At 47.5% G+C, this 20,728-nt stretch overlaps 1 protein-coding gene across 1 annotated transcript in view; it reads left to right on the forward strand.

The window, feature by feature from the left end:
• Nucleotides 1-20,728, forward strand: part of LOC126982412 (proteoglycan 4-like) — a 101,329-nt gene that overhangs the window by 51,621 nt on the left and 28,980 nt on the right. Inside the window, exon 2 of the mRNA XM_050834460.1 lies at nt 11,076-12,801. Within this exon, the coding sequence (XP_050690417.1) occupies nt 11,076-12,801 (1,726 nt within the window). The remainder of the gene's footprint in view (nt 1-11,075; nt 12,802-20,728) is intronic.

Genomic DNA, 20,728 nt, shown 5'->3' on the forward strand with positions numbered 1-20,728 from the left:
CTCTCTCTCTCTCTCTCTCTCTCTCTCTCTCTCTCTCTCTCTCTCTCTCTCTCTCTCTCTCTCTCTCACAAAAAAACAACTCGCTGGGCAACACTCAGACTCAAACAGACACCCACAAAACCAACATCAAGAGCCCAATAAATTATCCAAGCAAGCAAGAAAGCCAGAAAAAAACAGGCAAGCAAGCGAGCACACAAGCAAGGAGAAAACCAGGGAAGCAAGAGCCCAGGCAAGCAACCACACACACACACATATACAGACTCCTTCCCTAAGAGGCCCAACGTAGCATGGACTCGCAGCGCTCTCCTCCATAAAGCATAATAACGAGGCCAGGGAGGAAGACAAGGAGGGCTGGCGGCTGTAATGAATGTCTGTCTGCAGGCCGATCGACGGTGTTGTATGCCAAAGTTGTGCTCATTAACTTGTTGCTGTTGCGAGAGAGAGAGAGAGAGAGAGAGAGAGAGAGAGAGAGAGAAATTAATTGCCCGAAAGTTTAATTTAGACAAACGAGTGATAGTGATTAAAGATAAACTCTCAATCTTTCCTCTTCACACACACACACACACACACGCTAAATCCCACACAACACATTTAATGCACCCACACCCACTCGCCCATCCAACACACTCACGCACTCCCACACACTCCATTTTATTATTCCCCCCTCCCCCCCCCCGCTTTCCGCCCCTTGAGGATAAGAAAACGAGTACCGAACATGTTTATCTATACGTCTTGTAAATTGCGTTCGTTCTTTCCTCGCGTTTATGTTCGTTATTCATCACGCAAAGATGCAATTGGCTGCCACATTGAGGGAATAAGACGTGGGTATGTTATTTTCTATGTATCTATCAATCTATCTGTATCTGTCTATCTATCTTTGTCTGTCTATCGCTGCCTTCACCCTCCTCCTATAAGCGATCCTGTTTTTGTTCGCATAAACTGGGAGTCGTAAAAGCCAGACACGTTTTAGTACCAATACACGAAGGGAGGTCAAAAGTTCGGCTCGGTTTTTATTTATTAATTTATTTTCTCATCGTCAGTGGAGCTTCTTTAATTCGCACGATCAAAGGCCATGTTAATAACTTTTCGACCTTTCCAAATTGCTGAGTGAGATTTTTTTGAGTTCAGTGTTGTTGTATATTCGTTTCCTGTATTTGTTAGGAAGCTCCAAAGCGGCTTTTTAATAATGAGTTTTGCGCCACACTTGGCCGGCTTCCCCCTAATTAAAGTCTTATAAAAACAGGTGCACGTAGCTCACCAACACGATACAAGCAGACCGTTTTAGACTGCTCGTTGCTTTAAACTTTTTTCATACGAACCGGTGAAAAATGGCGCAGAGTTGGAAGCGGAGAAACCCCAGCAGCCTCGTCCTATATTAATTACTGAATTCCGCACCACATTACGTAACTTGCCAAAGAGAAAAGGATAATAATGTAAGCGGTTGTGCAGGAGAGTGTACGACAAAAAAAATCACTGGACGTAAATAAACTCGCCGACATGAAACAAATACTAACCTAACCTAACCTGACCTGACCTGACCTGACCAAACCCTAACCTAACCTAACCTAACCTAGCCTAACCTGACCTGACCCTAACCTGACCTAACCTAACCTACCATCGGTTTGTCACCCTTTGCATTCTAATCAGTGAGGTTTTGCCTGGTGAATTTACGTCCGGTGAGGTTATGTCAGGTGAGTTTCTGTCAGCGACCTGGTGTAGGATATGTCACTGGAACCCTGTAGGAATCGTGACTCGCTGCCTTTCTTGGTGTAGGAGAGAAGATGGCGCCACTATAAACACTAGCCTGCGCCATGACGGGCTGGGGCCGACTACCATCCAGGCCCCTCAAGAGAGCCTACCGGCGCTACAGGCGTACACGTAAAAAAGAAAAAAAAGAAAAAAGAAAAAAGGAAATGTGACTTGAACCCTATATGAATTGTGACAGATCAGCTTTTTGTGTGCAGGAGACATGCTGTATCTGTAGGAAATGTTGCTACTTTAAAAACTGCTGATCCTAAGCTGAACTCATGTAGGAAATGCGTCGTAGGAGATGTAGCGCACCCCCTAATGTAAACGCAAAGGAAAGACATTACTAGGTTAGATGGAAGCCGTGGAGCAAAAAGGACTCGTTCATAACTTCCAATCACTGTTTCAACCGGGCCGGCGCGCAGCAGCCCGGCCGCCGGTAAATCACGGCCGATCGTACATCAGGCCATGCGTGCTGAACAGCTGAGGAGCGGAGCTGTGGCAAATCCGAGGCATAATAAATATAGCACTGTTGCATCCTTGTCATTTCATTGAACCATTGCACTCCACACCAATGAAAAGGATGGTGAGGAAAGAGGATGCGAGTGGGTAGGTGACAGCGGCGTGGAGGCAGAAGAGGGAGGGAAAGGTAAAAGGAGTAATGGCAGGAGGAGAAAGAAGGAAGTAGAAAGATGGAATAAAAGTGAGAGAGGAATGGTGATAATGAGGTGAAGTTGGAGGGAGAGGAGTCACTGCACTTTACGCCGATAAATACAGCATTGTTTCATCCTTGGAACTTTTTTTTCATTCATTTCATTCATTGGGGAGACGATGGCTGAGTGGTTAGCGTGGGGTGGGGTGGGGGTGGGTGGGGGGGGGGGAGGTGTCGAAGATGCCGCGGGTTCGCGACCTGCCCGCCGCCACAAGCTGGGATTTTTCAATCATCGCCGAGTGGCCTAAGACGACCCACATACTCCCCTGAGGACCACCTAACAACCCGGGCTTTAGACTCTCTTAAAAGAGGATCAGAGATAAGCTCCGGGGGACAGCATGTGCAAAATGGCGCCACTATAAAACACTTGCATGCGCCATAATTGTCTGGGGCCGATCATTAGGCCCCACGACGAAAGTAGCGTGCTTAGTTATGAATCCGCGGGCCCGGGTTCAAATCCCGGCGTACGCCCCCAGCTTTACTTTTTTTTTTTAACACCCCCGCCTCTAGCGCCGGTAGGCTTTCTTCAGGAGCCAGATGGTCGGCCCAAGTTCGTCATGGCGCAAGCAGTTTATATAGTGGCGCCAGTTATGCTTGGCTCATGCTGCCCCCCGGAATTCATTCTTGATTCACTGTACGGTTTCTTCTAGAGTACGGATGGGTGGTCTTCTGGACAGCATGTGCGTAGTCTTAGGCCACTCGGCGGTGACTGAAAAATCCCAGGTGGTAGCGTGGGGATTCGAAACGACGTTGTCCATGGCGTGGTGAATGTGAGCCAAGCGCCCTAACCACTCAGCCACCGCCTACCCAAACCTTTACCAATTACTTTCCATACTAATAAATATATCAGTTTCTTATCCTTGAAATCTCGGCAATCCATTGAACCCCATATGTTTACTTAGCGGGGAGGGAAACAAAAGACTGAGCTGAACATGAATCATGTGTTCCATACAACACTGATCCATCCTTGTAATTTCATTTGACCATTGCTCTTCATACCAATAAATATCAGTTTCTTATCCTTTAATGTCGTTGGTCCATTACACTCCACATGTTTACCTCGCGGGGAGGGAAACAAAAGATTGATCTGCACATAAATCAAGCTGTCCAAATGGGCGTGAGGTCACTCCGGGACGGTACAGCGCACAGTGACGGAACGAAAGAAGGAGAGAAGCAAGTAGATGTGCTGAGGGGTTCGCAGGATACTTGAGAAGTGTGGGCAGGGAGCCAAGGCCAAGGAGGGGCCTACAACACACCTTTCCACTCTAACCTGTGACTTTTGTAGTAACGAGTTAACCGGTACTTTGATAATGGGGCGGCAACCATTTGAGTCAACTCCATCTATTAATAACACTCATCATAAACTTTCAATAGTTAGGAAACAAAAAACCTAAAGAAAAGTCGTTACGTAAACATAAAGATGTCTCTTCTGCAGGAGCTTTTATCATTAATCAAAAGGACTCAGTATAACGATAACAAAACTACGACAATTTGAGCTGACTACCTGCTTATAAATCCCTTTCCGAACACGTCCAATACCTGAAAGCCACCAACTTAGTCTTGCGTCCAAAAAAGAAATATTACGGAACTTCAACCCTCAACAACCATCCATCAGCTTCGACAGCCAATTAACATTCAAACTTATACGATGATCGCATTACATAATTACCCGCAGAAGCAATTACAAATCACTCTCCCTCGGCCCTCGACAGCCTCAGAGTCAAAGGCCGAGCACCTTATCAAAGCGCCCAACGCCCAACCTGAAGCCGAGCGAGCACCTGTAATGGAGAAAAGTACTCAGGCGCCACTTACCTTTGATTAAACCGCTTTCAGGTAACTCCTTCCACGGCGAGTGATGGCGGGGAGGGAGGAGATGGATAGGGAGGGAGGTGGCGGCAGGAGAAGAGGGCAAGGTAGAGGGCGTGCGTGGAGAGAGTGATGGAGGCAGAGAGAGAAAAGGGAGATGAAGGTAAAGAGAGCTGGCGAAGAGGTGGATTGTGGCGAGGAGAGAAAGAAGGAATTACAAAGAAAGATGGTAGAGAGTGGGTAGAGAGGAAGGAGGTAGAGGAAGACGGTGGAGAAAGAGGGAGTATCCTGGGGTGGCGGCGGCGGGGAGAGAAGAAAAAGGGAGTGGAGGCGAGAGGAGGAGGAGGTAGAGAGAAAGATGGTGGAAAAGAGGGAGGAAGGGGAGAGTAAAGGAGTTGGTAGAGAAGTGGATAGTGTCGGGTAAAGGGAGAAGGGGGTAGAAACATGGAAGGGAAAGAGGATGTGAGGAGAGAAGGTGATGGCGGGATCGAGGGAAAAGAATGGGGGTGGAGAGGAGAGGATGGAGGAAGAAGAAATGTAGAGAGAGGGAGTGAACGGGAAGAGGGATGCAGATAGAGAGTGAAACCTGGAGATAGAGGGAAATGTGAAAGGTATGTTTTCTAGAGGCAAAGACTGAGACAAGGGAAAAATAGACATAAGTTAGCAAAGGATGGAGGTGGGTGAATACGAGAGGAAGGGAAGAAAGGGGTAATCACTCGACTTTGTGGATGGTAGGGGAGAGGGGAGTGGAGCGAGAGGGAATGATGGGGTATACGGGGGTTAGTAAATTTGAAAAAAATAAAATAAAAGAGGGGGTTCGAGGTGAGGGCAGGAAAGGAAAATGGGTGATATGAAGGGACGAGCGGTAAGAAAGGATGGGGAGAAAGGGTGTGAGCGTAGGGGAGAGGAGGAGAGGGAGTGAATAAAAGAAAGGAAGAGGAATGAAAGGCTAAATGGGAACGAACGAGAGGGGGGAAGAGAAATGGGAGATGAATAAAAGGCTAAATGGAAACGAAAAGGGAAGAGATGAGGAATGGGTATGATTATGGGAATAAGAATAGAATGAAATGAATTAGGTGGGAAAAGGAGGAACAGGAGTGCATAGAGGAAAGGTAAAGGAAGGGGAGACTAAACGAGTAGGCGAGGCGAAGAAAAAAGGAGTAAGAGAAAGGGGAGGGATTAGTAGGAGTGTGAAAATGTGGAAAAGGGAAAGAGATACAGCTGAGGGGGTGGAGGGGGTGGGTGAGTTTGTTGGTGAGGGGGGAGGGGGGGAAGGGTAGTGACACCTGTGTACCTGGAGAAGGGTCGATAATGTGGCCTGTCACCTGGGTTATTCAGGGCGACCTTTACCTGTGTCCCGGATGAAGGCTATGGCGTCACCTATCCTCCACCCACCTCCACCCACTTCCAGCACCACAACTCCACCCGCCTCCACCCACCTCCACAACACCACCACCGACTCCAACCACTACCATCAACACCACCGCTGACTTCACCCACCTCTACCCACCACCACCCCTGACTCCACCCACCTCCATCTACCACCACTAACAGCATCGTAGATTCCACCCACCTCCACCTACCCTCACTACTACCTCCACTAATCCGCATAACCTCCTCCACTACCTCTACCAGACTCCACTCACAGCATCCAGTCTAAATCTGTCTCCAGCACCTCCTCCACTAACTCTACTTCTTACTCCCCTCGCAGCATCCAACCCACATTCATCCCCACCACTATCTGTCCACCTCATCCACTATCTCTACCGGGCTCCAATCACAGCATCAAGTTCTCATCCATCTCATCCACTATCTCTTGTCTTAATCCACGTATATCCAACCACACTCAAAAACATGACCAATGCATCTGTCTCCACCTCCTTCCATCCCTACTTCTTGCCTCCATCCACTATCTGCAATTCTCATCTACCTCAACCACCACTACCGATGACTCCACCTGTTTCCAGATAGGCCTACTACCTGCACCGCCTCTATCTCCATCTCCTCCACTCATTATCAACCATTCTCATCCACTTCAACAACCAACTAACCATTCCCACTACCTGAACACCCTCTTCCTTTATCCACCTCCATCAATACTACTACTATAACTTCTGACTCTACTCGTCTCCACCTATGACATCCACCCGTAACTGCCTCTGTCTTTACGCACCTCCACCTGCCTTCTCCACGTCCGTAGCATCGCCAAACTCACCGGAACTGAAACAAAAGAAAAAAAATATCAGTTAGTGTGATCTTCGTGTTAGAGGTGTCTGTGTTTGGTGTGTTTGTTTTACAGTTAACCTCTTTATTGGAATATCTACCAAAAGCATGTATTATATTCTTTTGGTTTCTTTCCATAGATCTCTACTTGTTTATCTGTCTATCAAGCATTGTGTGTGTGTGTGTGTGTGTGTGTGTGTGTGTGTGTGTGTGTGTGTGTGTGTGTGTGTGTTGCTCCTAACTCTACGCAGATCCACACACAACTCACGGCAGAACATACACTTCCACTAACAAGGCTTGCTTGCTCCGCGTTCTCAACTATGTAGTAGGAAATATGATTCTTGTACTGCGAACCTTTGGCCACTTTCGAGATAACTGTGAAGACGATTAAGACTGTGGAGTAAAAATCGTATGTTTGCAATCTTGGGGTAAAAACGACTTCGCTGTTCCGTTTACTCCTGTTGTTGATTTGATAAATTTAATTACGCTTAAGAGGCGACAATCACATTCACAGTCATGAGATCTGGCACGATTTACAGGGACACTTGTGTCTCGCAGGGCACACTTTCCTACAAACATAATTTTAGCAACTAAATTAGAGCTCAAGATGTAAAGGTTGGGTATCACTGCCCCGTAATGGGTAAGGAGGTATGTGAGGAACTTGCGAGGCCTTTCGGATGAATCCTAAACCTCTTAGAAGAGGGACAAAAACTCTCCTCTCGTCACACTATCCACAATGTCCGTACGGTGTCTAGAAATGTACACAAAACGTCGCTACGACGTCATGGGCACGTCGCTTCCCATGCTGCCACGAGTCACTAGTGTATAGTATTGGGATGTTGACATCCCTACGTGTGCGCCATGGCATACTCTGGACCTGGCACTCTTGAAATCCTTGGAGCTGACTTGGCGCTTAGTGATGAGGAGAACATGCTGCTTAAGGGAGCATGACCTCCGCTACAGCAGGCCACGTTAATGCCACCTGGTCTGCCTACCCATGTTGCTCCCCACCACGGCGACCACGTATTGTCTTCCAGCAAACACCCCATAAGCAACACATCGGATAGTGACAATGAGTAGGATGTCATCTCGTGCTACCAAGGCACCCAAGCGTCGGAGCTCCGCGAGTCCTCCACCAAGCACGCCCGAGCGAGGTTACTCTGCTCGTTCAACTCCCGCAACAGCTATCACCGTCTGCTCCTGCAGCCCCAGGATTTGCTTCCTGGACTGATTATGCAAAACTCCTTTCCAAGGGCAGTCCATCTGTAGGCACCAAGATCCGCTGGCTGTCTGAGGTCACCCGAACCTTCCGTCTTGACCGCAACCTGGCTGAAGTCAAGATGGCAGCAGTTACGCCTCGTTTTGTGTACATTTCTAAACACCGTACGGACATTGTGAATAGTGTGACGAGAGGGGAGTTTTTGTCCCTCTTCCAAGAGGTTTAGGATTCACCCGAAAGGCCCCGCAAGTTCCTCACATACCTCCTTACCCATTACGGGGCAGTGATACCCAACCTTTACATCTTGAGCTCTAATTTAGAGGAAGAGGAAGAAGAAAACGAAGAGGAGGAGGAGAAGAAATAGAAATAGCTTCCTTACTTGTCACTTAATGCTACAGTCCACAACTCACCAAAACAAAAATGCACTGGACAGTCCAATGTACCTTTATGTAGCTTACAGCAAGAGATGGGAGATGGGAGCAAGCGAAATCTAGCAGAAATCCGTCAAAACAGAAGAGCTACTTTCAGGTGTTGTTTGCAACGGGCCTCTGGTGGCGATCCTTAGCTCTTGTTGTTGTTGTTGCTGTTGTTGTTGTTGTTGTTGATGTTGATAATGATGATGATGATAATGGCGTTGATGTTGTTCTACTTCCTCTTCTCCGTTTTATATACTTCTTCTTCTTCTCCTACTTCTTCTATTTCTTCTCCTCCTCCTCTTCGTTTTCTTCTTCCTCTTCCTCTACCTCTTCCTCTTCCTCTTCCTCTTCCTCCTCCTCCTCCTCCTGTCCTTGGTAGCGGGTCGCGGGGGCATCAAGCCACTCAAAGGGCTCACAGCCACCACCGGGCCGCGCCGCTGGCCACCGCCTTGCTCTTGAGGCGGCTCTCAGCAGGCCGGCTTGACCTCATTATGGACAGTGCAGCCACTAATGGTGTTGTTATTATATTCTTATGTTCTTATGTAGTAGTAGTAGTAGTAGTAGTAGTAGTAGTAGTAGTAGTAGTATCAGAAATCATTGTTGTTGTTGCCGTCGGGGCACTACACCAAGCAGCAAGGGAGGTGTAAGGAACACAGGTGTAAGCAGACTTGGCTAAGCCCGCCTTGTCTCGCCGCCCCGCTTCTTCAGGGGCGGGAAGCAACACGGAGGCGATACTAGGCGGGATTACATGCTTATTATTATTATTATTATTATTATTATTATTATTATTATTATTATTATTATTATTATTAGCATTAGCATTATTATTATTATTATTATTATTATTATTATTATTATTATTATTATTATTATTAATCATTATTATAGTCAATGATATTAATATTATAATCTTCATCACAACAATCTTCTTATTTCATTATCATTATCATTATTCTATTTTCTTTACCGAATTATTCTTTTTATTCCTTATGACATCACACTATTTTTGTTCAGAATTTGAAGTTATGTATTTTAATTACCTATCGTTTTACATGTAACAATATATGTTAATTATTTCCTTCTAAACGCCTTCACAAGTTCCGTTCAATCAAATCTAATAGTTTTCGGTTGTCTGATCCGAGCACTTTTCCCGATCTCTAAACGATGTGTACTGGTTCTACGCGGGCGCGACATTTGTTAAGGCATTAGTGTAAAAACACAAAATTCCTGTACAGCGAGGAAATGTTGCTTTTAACCCATACGCCCTCTGTGCTTCCACGAGGAGACCATATATTTGTACGCACACAGCGCCGCGGCCTTGTCCTGACGCCGCTGCTGCGCCCACACGGGAAAAGGTGGGCAAGAGAAGTGACGAACATTATGCGGAGAGCAAGATTTATCGCGGTAATAATAAACATCACAACGAATTCCCGCATATTTTCGTGGATTTCGTGCTCGCGAGTAGCGGCGACGTAATTGTGTTTCGGAACAAATTAAATTTCGCTAAAAATAATAAAACGTAATGGACTTCAAGAGACCCGCCGGGAAAAGAAAAAAAAAAGGCAATCCGCTGGAAGGGAAATATTTAATCTGAATAATATATGTCGTTTGAGGATGAATATTTAAAGCCTTCACGGTCTTCGCGCGGAGCCCGACGTGTGCTGCGCGGGCGGTGGCAGGGACGGTGATGGTGGTGGTCGTGGTGGTGGTGGGTTATTGTGAAGGTCAATGATGACGAATGTATAGTGGTGCTGGGATGTGGTGATGGTGGTGGTGGGGATGTGGAAATGGTATTGACGACGGAGGAAGCGGTGGTGATAGAGGTGTTGATGGCGGACGTTGTAGTGAAGGTGGTGTTGAGTCGGCAGTGATGATGGTGGTCACTGCGAATGGCGTGATAGCAGTGACAGTGGTGGAAATAGTACTATCGATGGTACTATGCCACTACTACTACTACTACTACTACTACTGTTACAAATACTACAAATACTCGTACATGAGAGAGAGAGAGAGAGAGCACTGTTAGGATGAAGGCAAAATACCCTTACAACATCACACGCATTCATTCACTTAATGTATGACTTTGTACGAGTAACTAAAAGGTTTGGTGACAACGAGGAAAAAAAAAAAGAGGAGGAGGACGACGAGGAGGAAGAAAACGAGGGAACGAGGATGAAGGCGAGAAATAGGACAGAGAGGAGGAGGAGGAGGAGGAGGAGGAGGAAGAGGAAGGGGACGAGGAGGACGAGGCCAAGGAGGAGGAGGAGGAGGAAGGGGGAAAAGGAGGTAGTAGGCAGTACACTCTCGGCCAGGTCAGGCATTTGGGGAAGACCTGCACGGAATACTTGATGAAGGTGTGTGTGTGTGTGTGTGTGTGTGTGTGTGTGTGTGTGTGTGAGTGAGAGAGAGAGAGAGAGAGAGAGAGAGAGTGCGTGACGATTGTGGGTTAACGGATCATTTGGCTCTAATGAGACTTTTGCAAATATTGACTCGCTCATTACCGACACCACGCCTTCTGTCCGCTTCTGTCTGTGTGTTTGTCTGTCTACTATGTCTGTCTATCAATCCGTCCCTCTCTATCTATCTGTCTATGAACCTAAAAAATCAGTAAATAAATCAAACATAATAATACAATAAAATATACATAAAACATATGATAAATCAGGGACTTTCCGCTGCTATAAATCATGCAAGGAAAGAAATCATGGCGAGGCGTGACGAAGGGGGCAGCCGAGGAACTTTGGTTAACGACTTTCATTTTCGTAGAATTGTTTTGCTTTGTTATCATTATCTTTGTGTGTGAACCTTACATGTGTAATTACTCTGACATGATTATTTTTCTTTATAACAAATAAACATTCTCTCTCTCTCTCTCTCTCTCTCTCTCTCTCTCTCAATGACGTGTACAAGACCGACCCGGCAGCGAGTAACAGGCCTTGTTTCTCTTTTCCAGGCGTGGGCGAGGCATGGCGGGCAAGCGTTCCCTTGGTGCTGACGGACAGGCCCTTGCCCTCCCTGCCCACGGACTCACCCCTCAACACGCCAGGCTATGCCCCGCACAGCGGAGTGGACAGCAGCGATGGCGGGGTCCACACGAGCACACTCGCCACGCCCATCCCAAGTCAAGAGATCAAATTGGGCACAGCGCCACGGTACGCCCGGGGCAAAAGAAAAACCTGGCAGCCCTTTGATCCCCACTCTGGTCGCTCCGGGGAGCCTGGAAGCGTCAGCTCCCATCAGGACCTACTAGAGGATGGCCTGGAAGACCTGCTCTCCCTCTATCCTGGAGGCTGGGGACGACAGGGGAAGAGGAGGCGGGGTGAGCGTCGACGGGGTCCGCACGGGCGGCACAAGCTGAGGCACGGCAAGAGGCGCCGCCACCACCCCCACACCCTGCTGCTGATGGAGGCGGGGCTCAGCGTGGCGACGGGGCAGGCCGAGGCCACGACGCTGACCTCTCCTCACAGCCCCAGCCCTTCAGCCCCAGCACACACAGATAATGAGTCCTCAGCGCCCAGTCCCTCGACCTCACCCCCGTCTCACCCGGCGTGGGCGCACGAAGCACAGCCTCCTCTGGGACAACACTCGCCCACCCCGGTCAGTGTGCCGCTACTTAACCCGCCGCCCACATTCACCTCACGCCCCAATGGCCTGCGAGAAAAACAACAGAACTCATCGATGGCATTCCCCAGCGGGGCCATGGGAAGACTGCCGGAGCGACCAAGCTCTGCCGGGCCCCTGGAGGTACCCCCCACCACCGCCCAGAGTCTTAATGGGCCTCTGGACGACTTTCTTCAGCGCAGCCTCGCCTCCTTACGTGGGCCCCTTGCCGAAGGGCCGCGGTGGGAGCAGGCCGGGGAGGCGGGCACGGCGGGGCCCCAGAAAGAGGTTGTAACTCATGAACCTCCGAGACTCGTGGCGAGGCGGGACGGCCTGGACGGATCCACCCAGCCCAGGCCTCCCTCCTACCAACACTCGCTTGTGGAGACCCCCGACCATACCGCCACACGAAGGCCTGAGAATTCCAGACATGATCTCCGGGAATCCAACAAGCGTCAGACGATAAAACTTGGCAGTGGGGCGCGCCATACATCACCGATGAGCCCCGAGGCCCAGTCGACCAGTGCCGCGGCCACTCACGCCCACCACAAACAGACGAACACCACCACTCCAAGGCCGAGGGCCGCCGCTCTCTCGACCAGCTCGGCCATAGATCATGTGAAGGACGGCAAGGGGAAGGAGGGGCCTCAGGAACTGCTCTACTCACATTCAATCCATCACACGCCCGTGGAAATCCCCACCTCCGATTTCCGGAGGGCACCGGCACAGGAGGCAGGGCTCAACAGCGGGGCGGCGAGGTTACTGCCGACGGAACACTCGCCCTCCATCACCATACTCGCTAAGCTCGCAACGACCAGGCCTGAGAAGTTCCAGGCCCTGCCCGTCCCCGACCCTCCTGTTGAGGAAGACGATCGAACAGGTGGCGGCGGCTGCTACAGCACCAATGACGTGGTGATGGTGGTGTTCCTGACCTCGCTGGCCAACATGGTGGCCTTCGTGGTGGTGACGGTGGCGCTGTGCTGGTGCTCCCTCAGGGCCAGGGCGGCGACGCCCCCGCGACCCCCGCACCCCGACGACGCAAACCAGGACCCCGCTGACGACGACGCCGAGGAGACCGCGTGAGTACCGAGGAGGCGCGCGCGTACACACAAAAACACGTACATACACACACACACACACACACACACACACACACACACACACACACACACACGCAGACACACAATCCCCCCCCCCACACACATATAGATAAATAGATAGATATAGATAAATAGATAAACAGACAGATAGAAAGGTAGACAGATAGAGATATAGATGTGTGTGTGTGTGTGTGTGTGTGTGTGTGTGTGTGTGTGTGTGTGTGTGTGTGTGTGTGTGTGTGTGTGTGTGTGTGTGTGTGTATATATATATATATATATATATATATATATATATATATATATATATATATATATATATATATATATATATATATATATATATATATATATATATATATATATATATATATATATTATATATAATATATATATATATATAAAAGCTCAACTGGATGAATTAGGGAATTATGATGGAAACGAATAACGACATAACCTTCAAATTACAAATGTCATTGTATTTTTGGGAGAGTTTAATGACGAAACTAAAACAGATGATAAAAAGAATGAAAGAGAAAATCTAGAAGTAGTAAAGACGCTGAATAAGATCATGCTCATATCGAACAAACTCACCCAAGAGAAGCCTTTAGAAAGTTAATTATTATGCATAATTAGGTCAACTGATACAAATTAATCCCTAGCTCGATTCCGGAATGAAAAGACGTATAAGACTGGTTGGAGTGCTTCCGGAAAATAATATGCTTGGTGCGAAGGGTTTTAATCAGAGCGTTCTTCCCATCATTATATATGGTTCAGAGACGCGGATACTGACCACGCTTCGAATAAGGATACTGAGATATGCCCAAAGTGAAATGGAGATACCAGTGATTGAAACCACTATAGTGCATCACAGGAACTACAAATGGTAGAGAACATACAGCAAGGAAAGCCATCATAAAAAAAAATCAAGGGTCGGGATATATGTGTAAAGGAGAGAACAGAAGGACAAAGAGAGTGACAGACATTTTTTTTACAACAAAGAAGACAGCAAGGGCATAAAAAAAGGAAACAATAATAAAAAAAAAAGCCCGCTACTCGCTGCTCCTAAAAAAAGAATCAAAAAAGGTGGCTGAAAGAGAGGTCAATTTCGGGAGGAGAGGTGTCCTGATAGACTGGGAGACAACAGCTAAACAATCACCCAAGAGAAGGCGGTTTACCGGGCGGGATGATGAAAAAAGGTATGTGGACCGATCACACCTAAACGGGATGCAAAAAGAACAGAAAAGAAACCTATGGAGACATTTGGGAGAGTTCTGTGTCCTGAATAACACAACCTGATGATGACGCTGATTGAGAGAGAGAGAGAGAGAGAGAGAGAGAGAGAGAGAGAGAGAGAGAGAGAGAGAGAGAGAGAGCTGAGGGACGAGAAAAGAGATGATGGGTGTTACTGGAAACTTACGAGGAGACTTTTTCAAACTTCAAACGCCTCGCCACACATACCAATGCCTCGACCCACCCCTGCCCTATGTTGCCGGACCGCGCCGACCGCCCCGACCGGCCCCCGCCCCACCACCACCACACACACACACACACACAGATAAAGACACATACAGATACGGAGACGGGACCACACGAGCGTAAGCCCAGGCCCTGTAAAACTACAACTATAGGTAAATACAACTAGGTAAGTATACACACACACCATTCCACTTGTCCCCCTTCCAAACACTACCCGAGTCACTTCACACACACACACACACACACACACACACACACAGACCACTCCACTTGCTCCTCCTCCCAACACAATTTGCGCCATTCCTCCACACACACACACACGCATTACCCAAACACACACACACGCAACTCCATTTGTTCCCCTTCCACACACAACCTGGGCCATCCCTCCACGCACGCAGATCACCTGTCTTGTTCACACACCACATATATACCGATCCACTCCTATACACAAAAAAATACCAGATCCACCCCCTCCACACACACACACACACACACACACACACACACACACACACACACACGTCCCTTTCTCGTTCCAATTATGGTAATGACGAAGGAACCTTTGTGATAAGCCATAAGAGTGTCCTGGATTAGTGGAAAGCGGCGACTGGATTGGTGTCGTGTGAGTCCCCAGCGGTGTAATGATACGCAGTTACTCGGGAGGGATAGAACACGCGCTGACACACCGATGTATACCTGGACCTTAATACCTCCATGCCTGGACCTTAATACCTCCATGCCTGGACCTTAATACCTCCATGCCTGGACCAATAAGGAGAGAGAGAGAGAGAGAGAGAGAGAGAGAGAGAGAGAGAGAGAGAATAAATCAGATTTCATTATTCGTCTTCAAAGAACGACACCCTATACGGACTCAGCCCCCCCATTACCCCCCTCACCTTCTCTCTCGCTCTCTCACTCTCTCTCTCGCTGTTTCGACCTGGAATAGTGTATGAAGCTTTTTTTTTTTTTATCTTTCCTTCTTCTGTACCACCGTGACGTTAACAGCTGACATTCTCTGCTTATTTTTTTTCTCAGAGTCTGTATTGAAGAGAGAGAGAGAGAGAGAGAGAGAGAGAGAGAGAGAGAGAGAGAGAGAGAGAGAGAGAGAGAGACTGTCCATTAATTTTTCTAGTCATAAGCTGGCGTCTAATATGAAATAAATAAAATGAAAACTTCCAATATTAATAAGTACTAAACACAAGTTTCGTAACGGCATGGAAAATAAGATTAGTCGTGCCTTAACAAAATCTACTGGGATTACGCCATAATTAAATTCGGCAGCTTATCTGCTTATCTCTGACGTCATAATCAAATATGGATGCTCATTTGGGAATCAGATGCGTCACTGGCGGCGGTTCATTAGTTTACCTTTGCGTTAACTCTTCACTATGGCGGCTTATTAGTTTACCTCCGGCGTCACATGGCGTTGGCGGGCTCGGCTGTCTGCCCTGACGCCTGAGGGCTGGGCGGCGCCGCGGCGGAGCATGCGACGCCTGTGTTTGGGCTACGCAGCGGCATTAATTCTAGGGAAAAGTTGGAAAGTTTCGTTTAGTCGGCGTAACATCTGTGGTCATATGGCGGAGAGAGACAGAAGGGGAAGGAATTATAGGAGAAGGGAACAGATCCCAGGAGACGGGACACAACCCCCGATTAATACCTGGTACCCATTCACTGCTGGGTGGACAGGGGCGTAGGGTATCGGAAAAGCCGCCCAAATTTTTCCACTCCGCCCGGGAATCGATCCCGGGCTCTCTCGGTTGTGAGCCGAGTGTGCTACCACTGCACCACGAAGCCCCCTTTACTTATGGGGAGGATTGTCTCACCGGTTACATTGAAAGTGTAGGAAAAATTATTACCTCAATAACTACGCATCAGAGAATATCATAAACTCAGGTTAAGCCAACTACCCAGGAATCACTGGATTGTCACCAGGAGCCGCACTGTAGAAGTGTTAGTAACATCTGCGCAAACATTGTCACTAACCTTTTGGCATTGGTAGACTCCATCTCGATGATTATATTCTGCTCTTATTCTCTTATAGCAAAACAGATACAGTCCATAGAATCATGCAAATAGGGCTGCGCAGTACCTTCAGATTTTGGCTGGGCAATGAGTAGACCCCGTATTCCTTGGGCCCTGACCCCCAATACATCACTCTCACTCCCATATGTCAGCTACGTACTATTTTAAATTGTGTATCAAATATTCTGTATTCATAAAAAAAAGGCAGGACTGTGGCCAAGGGATTCCCCGAGCAGGCCCCTCCCAACCGGACTTAATACCTGAGTCTGACTATAGTTCCCACGGGTAGGGCAACTGGCCACTTATAGCCTCCCTGCTTTTTTTTTTTTACAGCAGAGGAGTCAGTTCAAGGGCATAAGAAAAAAAGGTAACAAATGTTTAAAAAAAAGCCCGATACTCACTGCTCAAAAAAAAAAATTAAAGGAGTGGCCGAAAGATAGGTCAATTACGAGAGGAGAGATGTCCTGATACCCTCCTCTTGAAAGAGCTCAAGTCGAAGGCAGGAGGAAATACAGATGAAGGAAGATTGTTCCAGAGTTTACCAGCGTGAGGGATGAAAGAGTGAAGATGCTGGTTAACTCTTGCGTAAGGGATTTGGGCAGTAAAGGGATGAGCTTGAGTAGAAAGTTGTGTGTGGCGAGGCCGCGGGCATCCTTGTGTAAATATCCTTGCTTGTACTTGAGCACAGAGTGGTGGCGCCCTCCCGTGCCAGGCTCCTTAGCACATAACTACACATCCATGCCTGTAGCCGCTGAACCTAATGTGGTAATGATTTGTTTACTCCCGTGACGTCACACACGCGTCTGATTTGTTTAGTTTCGACGTCACGGCGCGCACGGATCCTCACTTGCCTTGTTTACCCCGTGCGTCACGCCTCACGACGGCGGGTAATTTGTTGACCAGACATCACACGGAGCCTGACAATCACGTGTGCTTATACTGAGATATCGTGCCACTGCCCAGGTGATCGGCCGGGGCGGGGCGGGGTGGGGCGGAGCGGGGCGAACTGGGGCGAGACGGAGCGGGGCTGGAAGAGGTGGAGGGGTGGGGCTGCTTATAGGAGAGGAGGTAAAGTGGGACGGAACGGGGAGGAATGGGGCGAGGCAGAGAAGGTGAGAGGTCAATACTTGGCGAGCATAGGCCTAGTTGGAGGTCTCAGGTCGTGGTGGTAGAGAGAAAGGGAGGTTGTATAGCGGAGGAAAGGGAAAAGGGGACGTAGTTATGGCGGGAAGGAGGAAGAGAGGGAGGGAGGGACGGAGGAATATACAAAGGTAGGGAGCCAAGCCAGGAGGTGATTGGTTAAGTGAATGGGAGAATGATAGGCAGTGATTGAGATGAAGTAGCGGCGTGATGGATGGATGGAGTGAGAGAGAGAGAGAGAGAGAGAGAGAGAGAGAGAGAGAGAGAGAGAGAGAGAGAGAGAGAGAGAGAGAGAGAGAGAGAGTAAAAAAAGAAAGAAGGAAGGAAGGAATGCAGAAGGAAAGGAAAGAAGGAGGAAAGGGAAGGAAAAGAGAAAGAAAAAAAGAGAAAGTAAGAACGAAAGAAGGAAAGAGAAATTGGGAAAGGATGAGAAGGCGGGGGCAACATATACACGAACAGACTGATATATAAACACACACACACACACACACAAACACACACACACCAAAAAAGAAACACCAGAAAGTATTAAAGAAACACTAAGCGCACACTACGTACAGAAAACACAAACACTGGTAATGACAACAACAGAAAGAAAACGAAAATATACAAAAAAATGAAATACCTGAACCAAAACAAACACGGGAGAAGGTATAACACAAGTAGCAAGGATAAACGAAGCAGGTATAGGAACATTTTTTTTCCCTTCGTCCCTTTTCCCCTTCTGCCGTTTCCCTCCTTTCCCCTTCCACTCCTTTCCTTCCCACTCCTCCCATACTCCTACTCCTATACTTCACCTCGCCTCTATCAACCTCCTCCTATTCCTCCTCATTCTCCTTTTTCTTTTTTCTTCTTATTTTTCTTATTTTTCTTTTTCATCTTTGTCTCCTCCTCCCCCATTCCTTCTCCTCCTCCTCTTCCTCTTCCTTTTACTCTCCATTTTCTTCCTCCTCTTAGTTCTTCTTTCTCTCTCTCTTCCTCTTACTTCTTCCTCTTCCTCTCCCTCCTCTTTCTCCTCTTCTTACTTCCTCTTTCTCCTCCTCTTACTTCTTCTTCTTCGTCTTCTTCGTCTTCTTCTCCTCCTCCTCCTCCCTTCACCCGGCCACAGTTTTAAGCCCAAGCCAAGCCAAGCCCCGCCGAGGCAAGACAAGGCAACCCGACCTGACCCGAGAAGAGCAGGGCAAACTTAACTTTTTTTTTCCTACTCAAGTATAAAACTCTTAATGGAGTTACGTGGTCACAGAGATACACACACACACACACACACACACACACACACACACACAGAGGGGGGGAAGTATCTGTCCTTCTAATGTAGAGACGGAAGAGAAAAAAATACTGGAAGTTCTCTCCCCTTCCCTCGCGTCACCCATTTTCCTGTGGGTCCTCCGTGTGTGTATGTGTGTGTGTGTGTTTTAATGATAAAGAAATAATAACATTAATAATAGTAACAATAATAATAATAATAATAAAAATAATAATAACAATAATAATAATAATAATAAACGGTTTATTTAGTAAAGGCAGGCGTTAGTCTGAAAATGAACATATTATTGATTGATTTATGAGCAAATTCGTACATGCAACAAGAAGGGGTCTAAAGTGTTAGTGGGAAGGCTATGGTGATGGTGCCTGGGGGGTGGGGGGGGGGGAGAGAGAGAGAGGTGTGCAGTGTGGTTGTGCCGTGAGAGAGAGGGGGGGAGGGGCGGCCTCTTCCAGATGACGATATGAGCTAATCTTCAGGTCATATGCTGGGTCAGGTGACAGCTGATCTTAGGATGCAAATGGAGCGGTATCGGGAGGTCACGCAGGTTACCGATTTGGGAAAGAAGTGTTCAGTCCGGGGCCAGCGAGACAAAGGGGATGGTTGCTATGCGTAATTGTATGTTGTGGGAAGCAGTGCACAGTCAAGATAGGAAGGAGCCGTACATCATGTTCCGATTGAGTGACGAAAATTGGAAAGAGTAAACAAGAAACATAATCATGAAAAGTAATAACCTATAACCACAACACACACACACACACACACACACACACACACACACACAAACGGAAAGATAAACACTGAAAGCCGAAGGTAAACAAACACTGCAACAAAGAACAGAAACACACACAAACACCGAAACAGCCATATGAGACAGATAACGCAATTAGCAACACAGACCGACCGACAGACAGACAGACAGAGAAAGGCGGATATAATCATAAAAAAAACGGAGTAAACAAACACCACAATATACAGAAGCAATAAACATAAACTAAAAACAGTAAAAAGAGAAAAAAACGTAATTAACGAAACAAACGGATAAACAAATAAGCAAAGAAGCAAAACGTAAAGAAAGAAAATATATAATGAAGAAAAACAATCACCACAACAAAACGTAAAAAGACACTAGGAACATAGCTTTTTTTATAATAACACACACACACACACACACACACAAACACACAACACAAAACACACACACAGACGGACACAGACAAGCGGATGTATACTCGGCCTGAGAGAAAAAGCATCTGCCGGGCCTGACAAACTACCTGTGCTGCGTCAGGCCAGGTAGACCGACGCCATTACCTTGATCACCTCACGAAGGGCGGGGAGCAGGAGGAGGAGGAGGAGGAGTGGAGGAGGAGGAGGAGGAGGAGGAGTGGAAATGGGACAAAGATTAATGGATTTGGGGAGGTAAGTCAGGCATCTCTCTCTCTCTCTCTCTCTCTCTCTCTCTCTCTCTCTCTCTCTCTCTCTCTCTCTCTCTCTCTCTCTCTTTCTCTAATCTATTTATCTGTTTACTTATTCAGTGCTGGAGGATCTTTCCCCGACCCCTGCAGTCATAACACTCTAGTTTATTATAATATGAAAATGAATATCTACATGAATATGAATATGACATCAAGAAACGCTTCCTTACGACTCAAAGTTTTCGAAATATGAAGCACGTAAGAGGAAGTGGAGGCGGAGGAGGAGGAGGAAAATAAAATGAAAATGAAAATGAGGAGGAGGATGAGCAGGAAGAGGAGGAGGAAAAAATAAAATGAAAATGAAGAGGAGGAAGAGTAGGAGGAGGAGAAAGAGGGAAATAAAATGAATTGAAAAGGTAGAGGAGGACGAGGAAGAGGAGAAAGAGGAGAAAGAGGCTGAAGGGAAGGAAGGAAGGGCGGAATAGTACTCTGCCCATAAGAAGGAAAGAGGAGGAGGAGGCGGAGGTACAGACGGAAGAGAGGAAGAGAGGAGAAGTTAGTAAGGCCCAGCGATCTCATTAAATTA

The sequence above is a fragment of the Eriocheir sinensis genome, chromosome 51 (genome assembly GCF_024679095.1).
Source record: "Eriocheir sinensis breed Jianghai 21 chromosome 51, ASM2467909v1, whole genome shotgun sequence".
Taxonomy (NCBI): Eukaryota; Metazoa; Arthropoda; class Malacostraca; order Decapoda; family Varunidae; genus Eriocheir; species Eriocheir sinensis.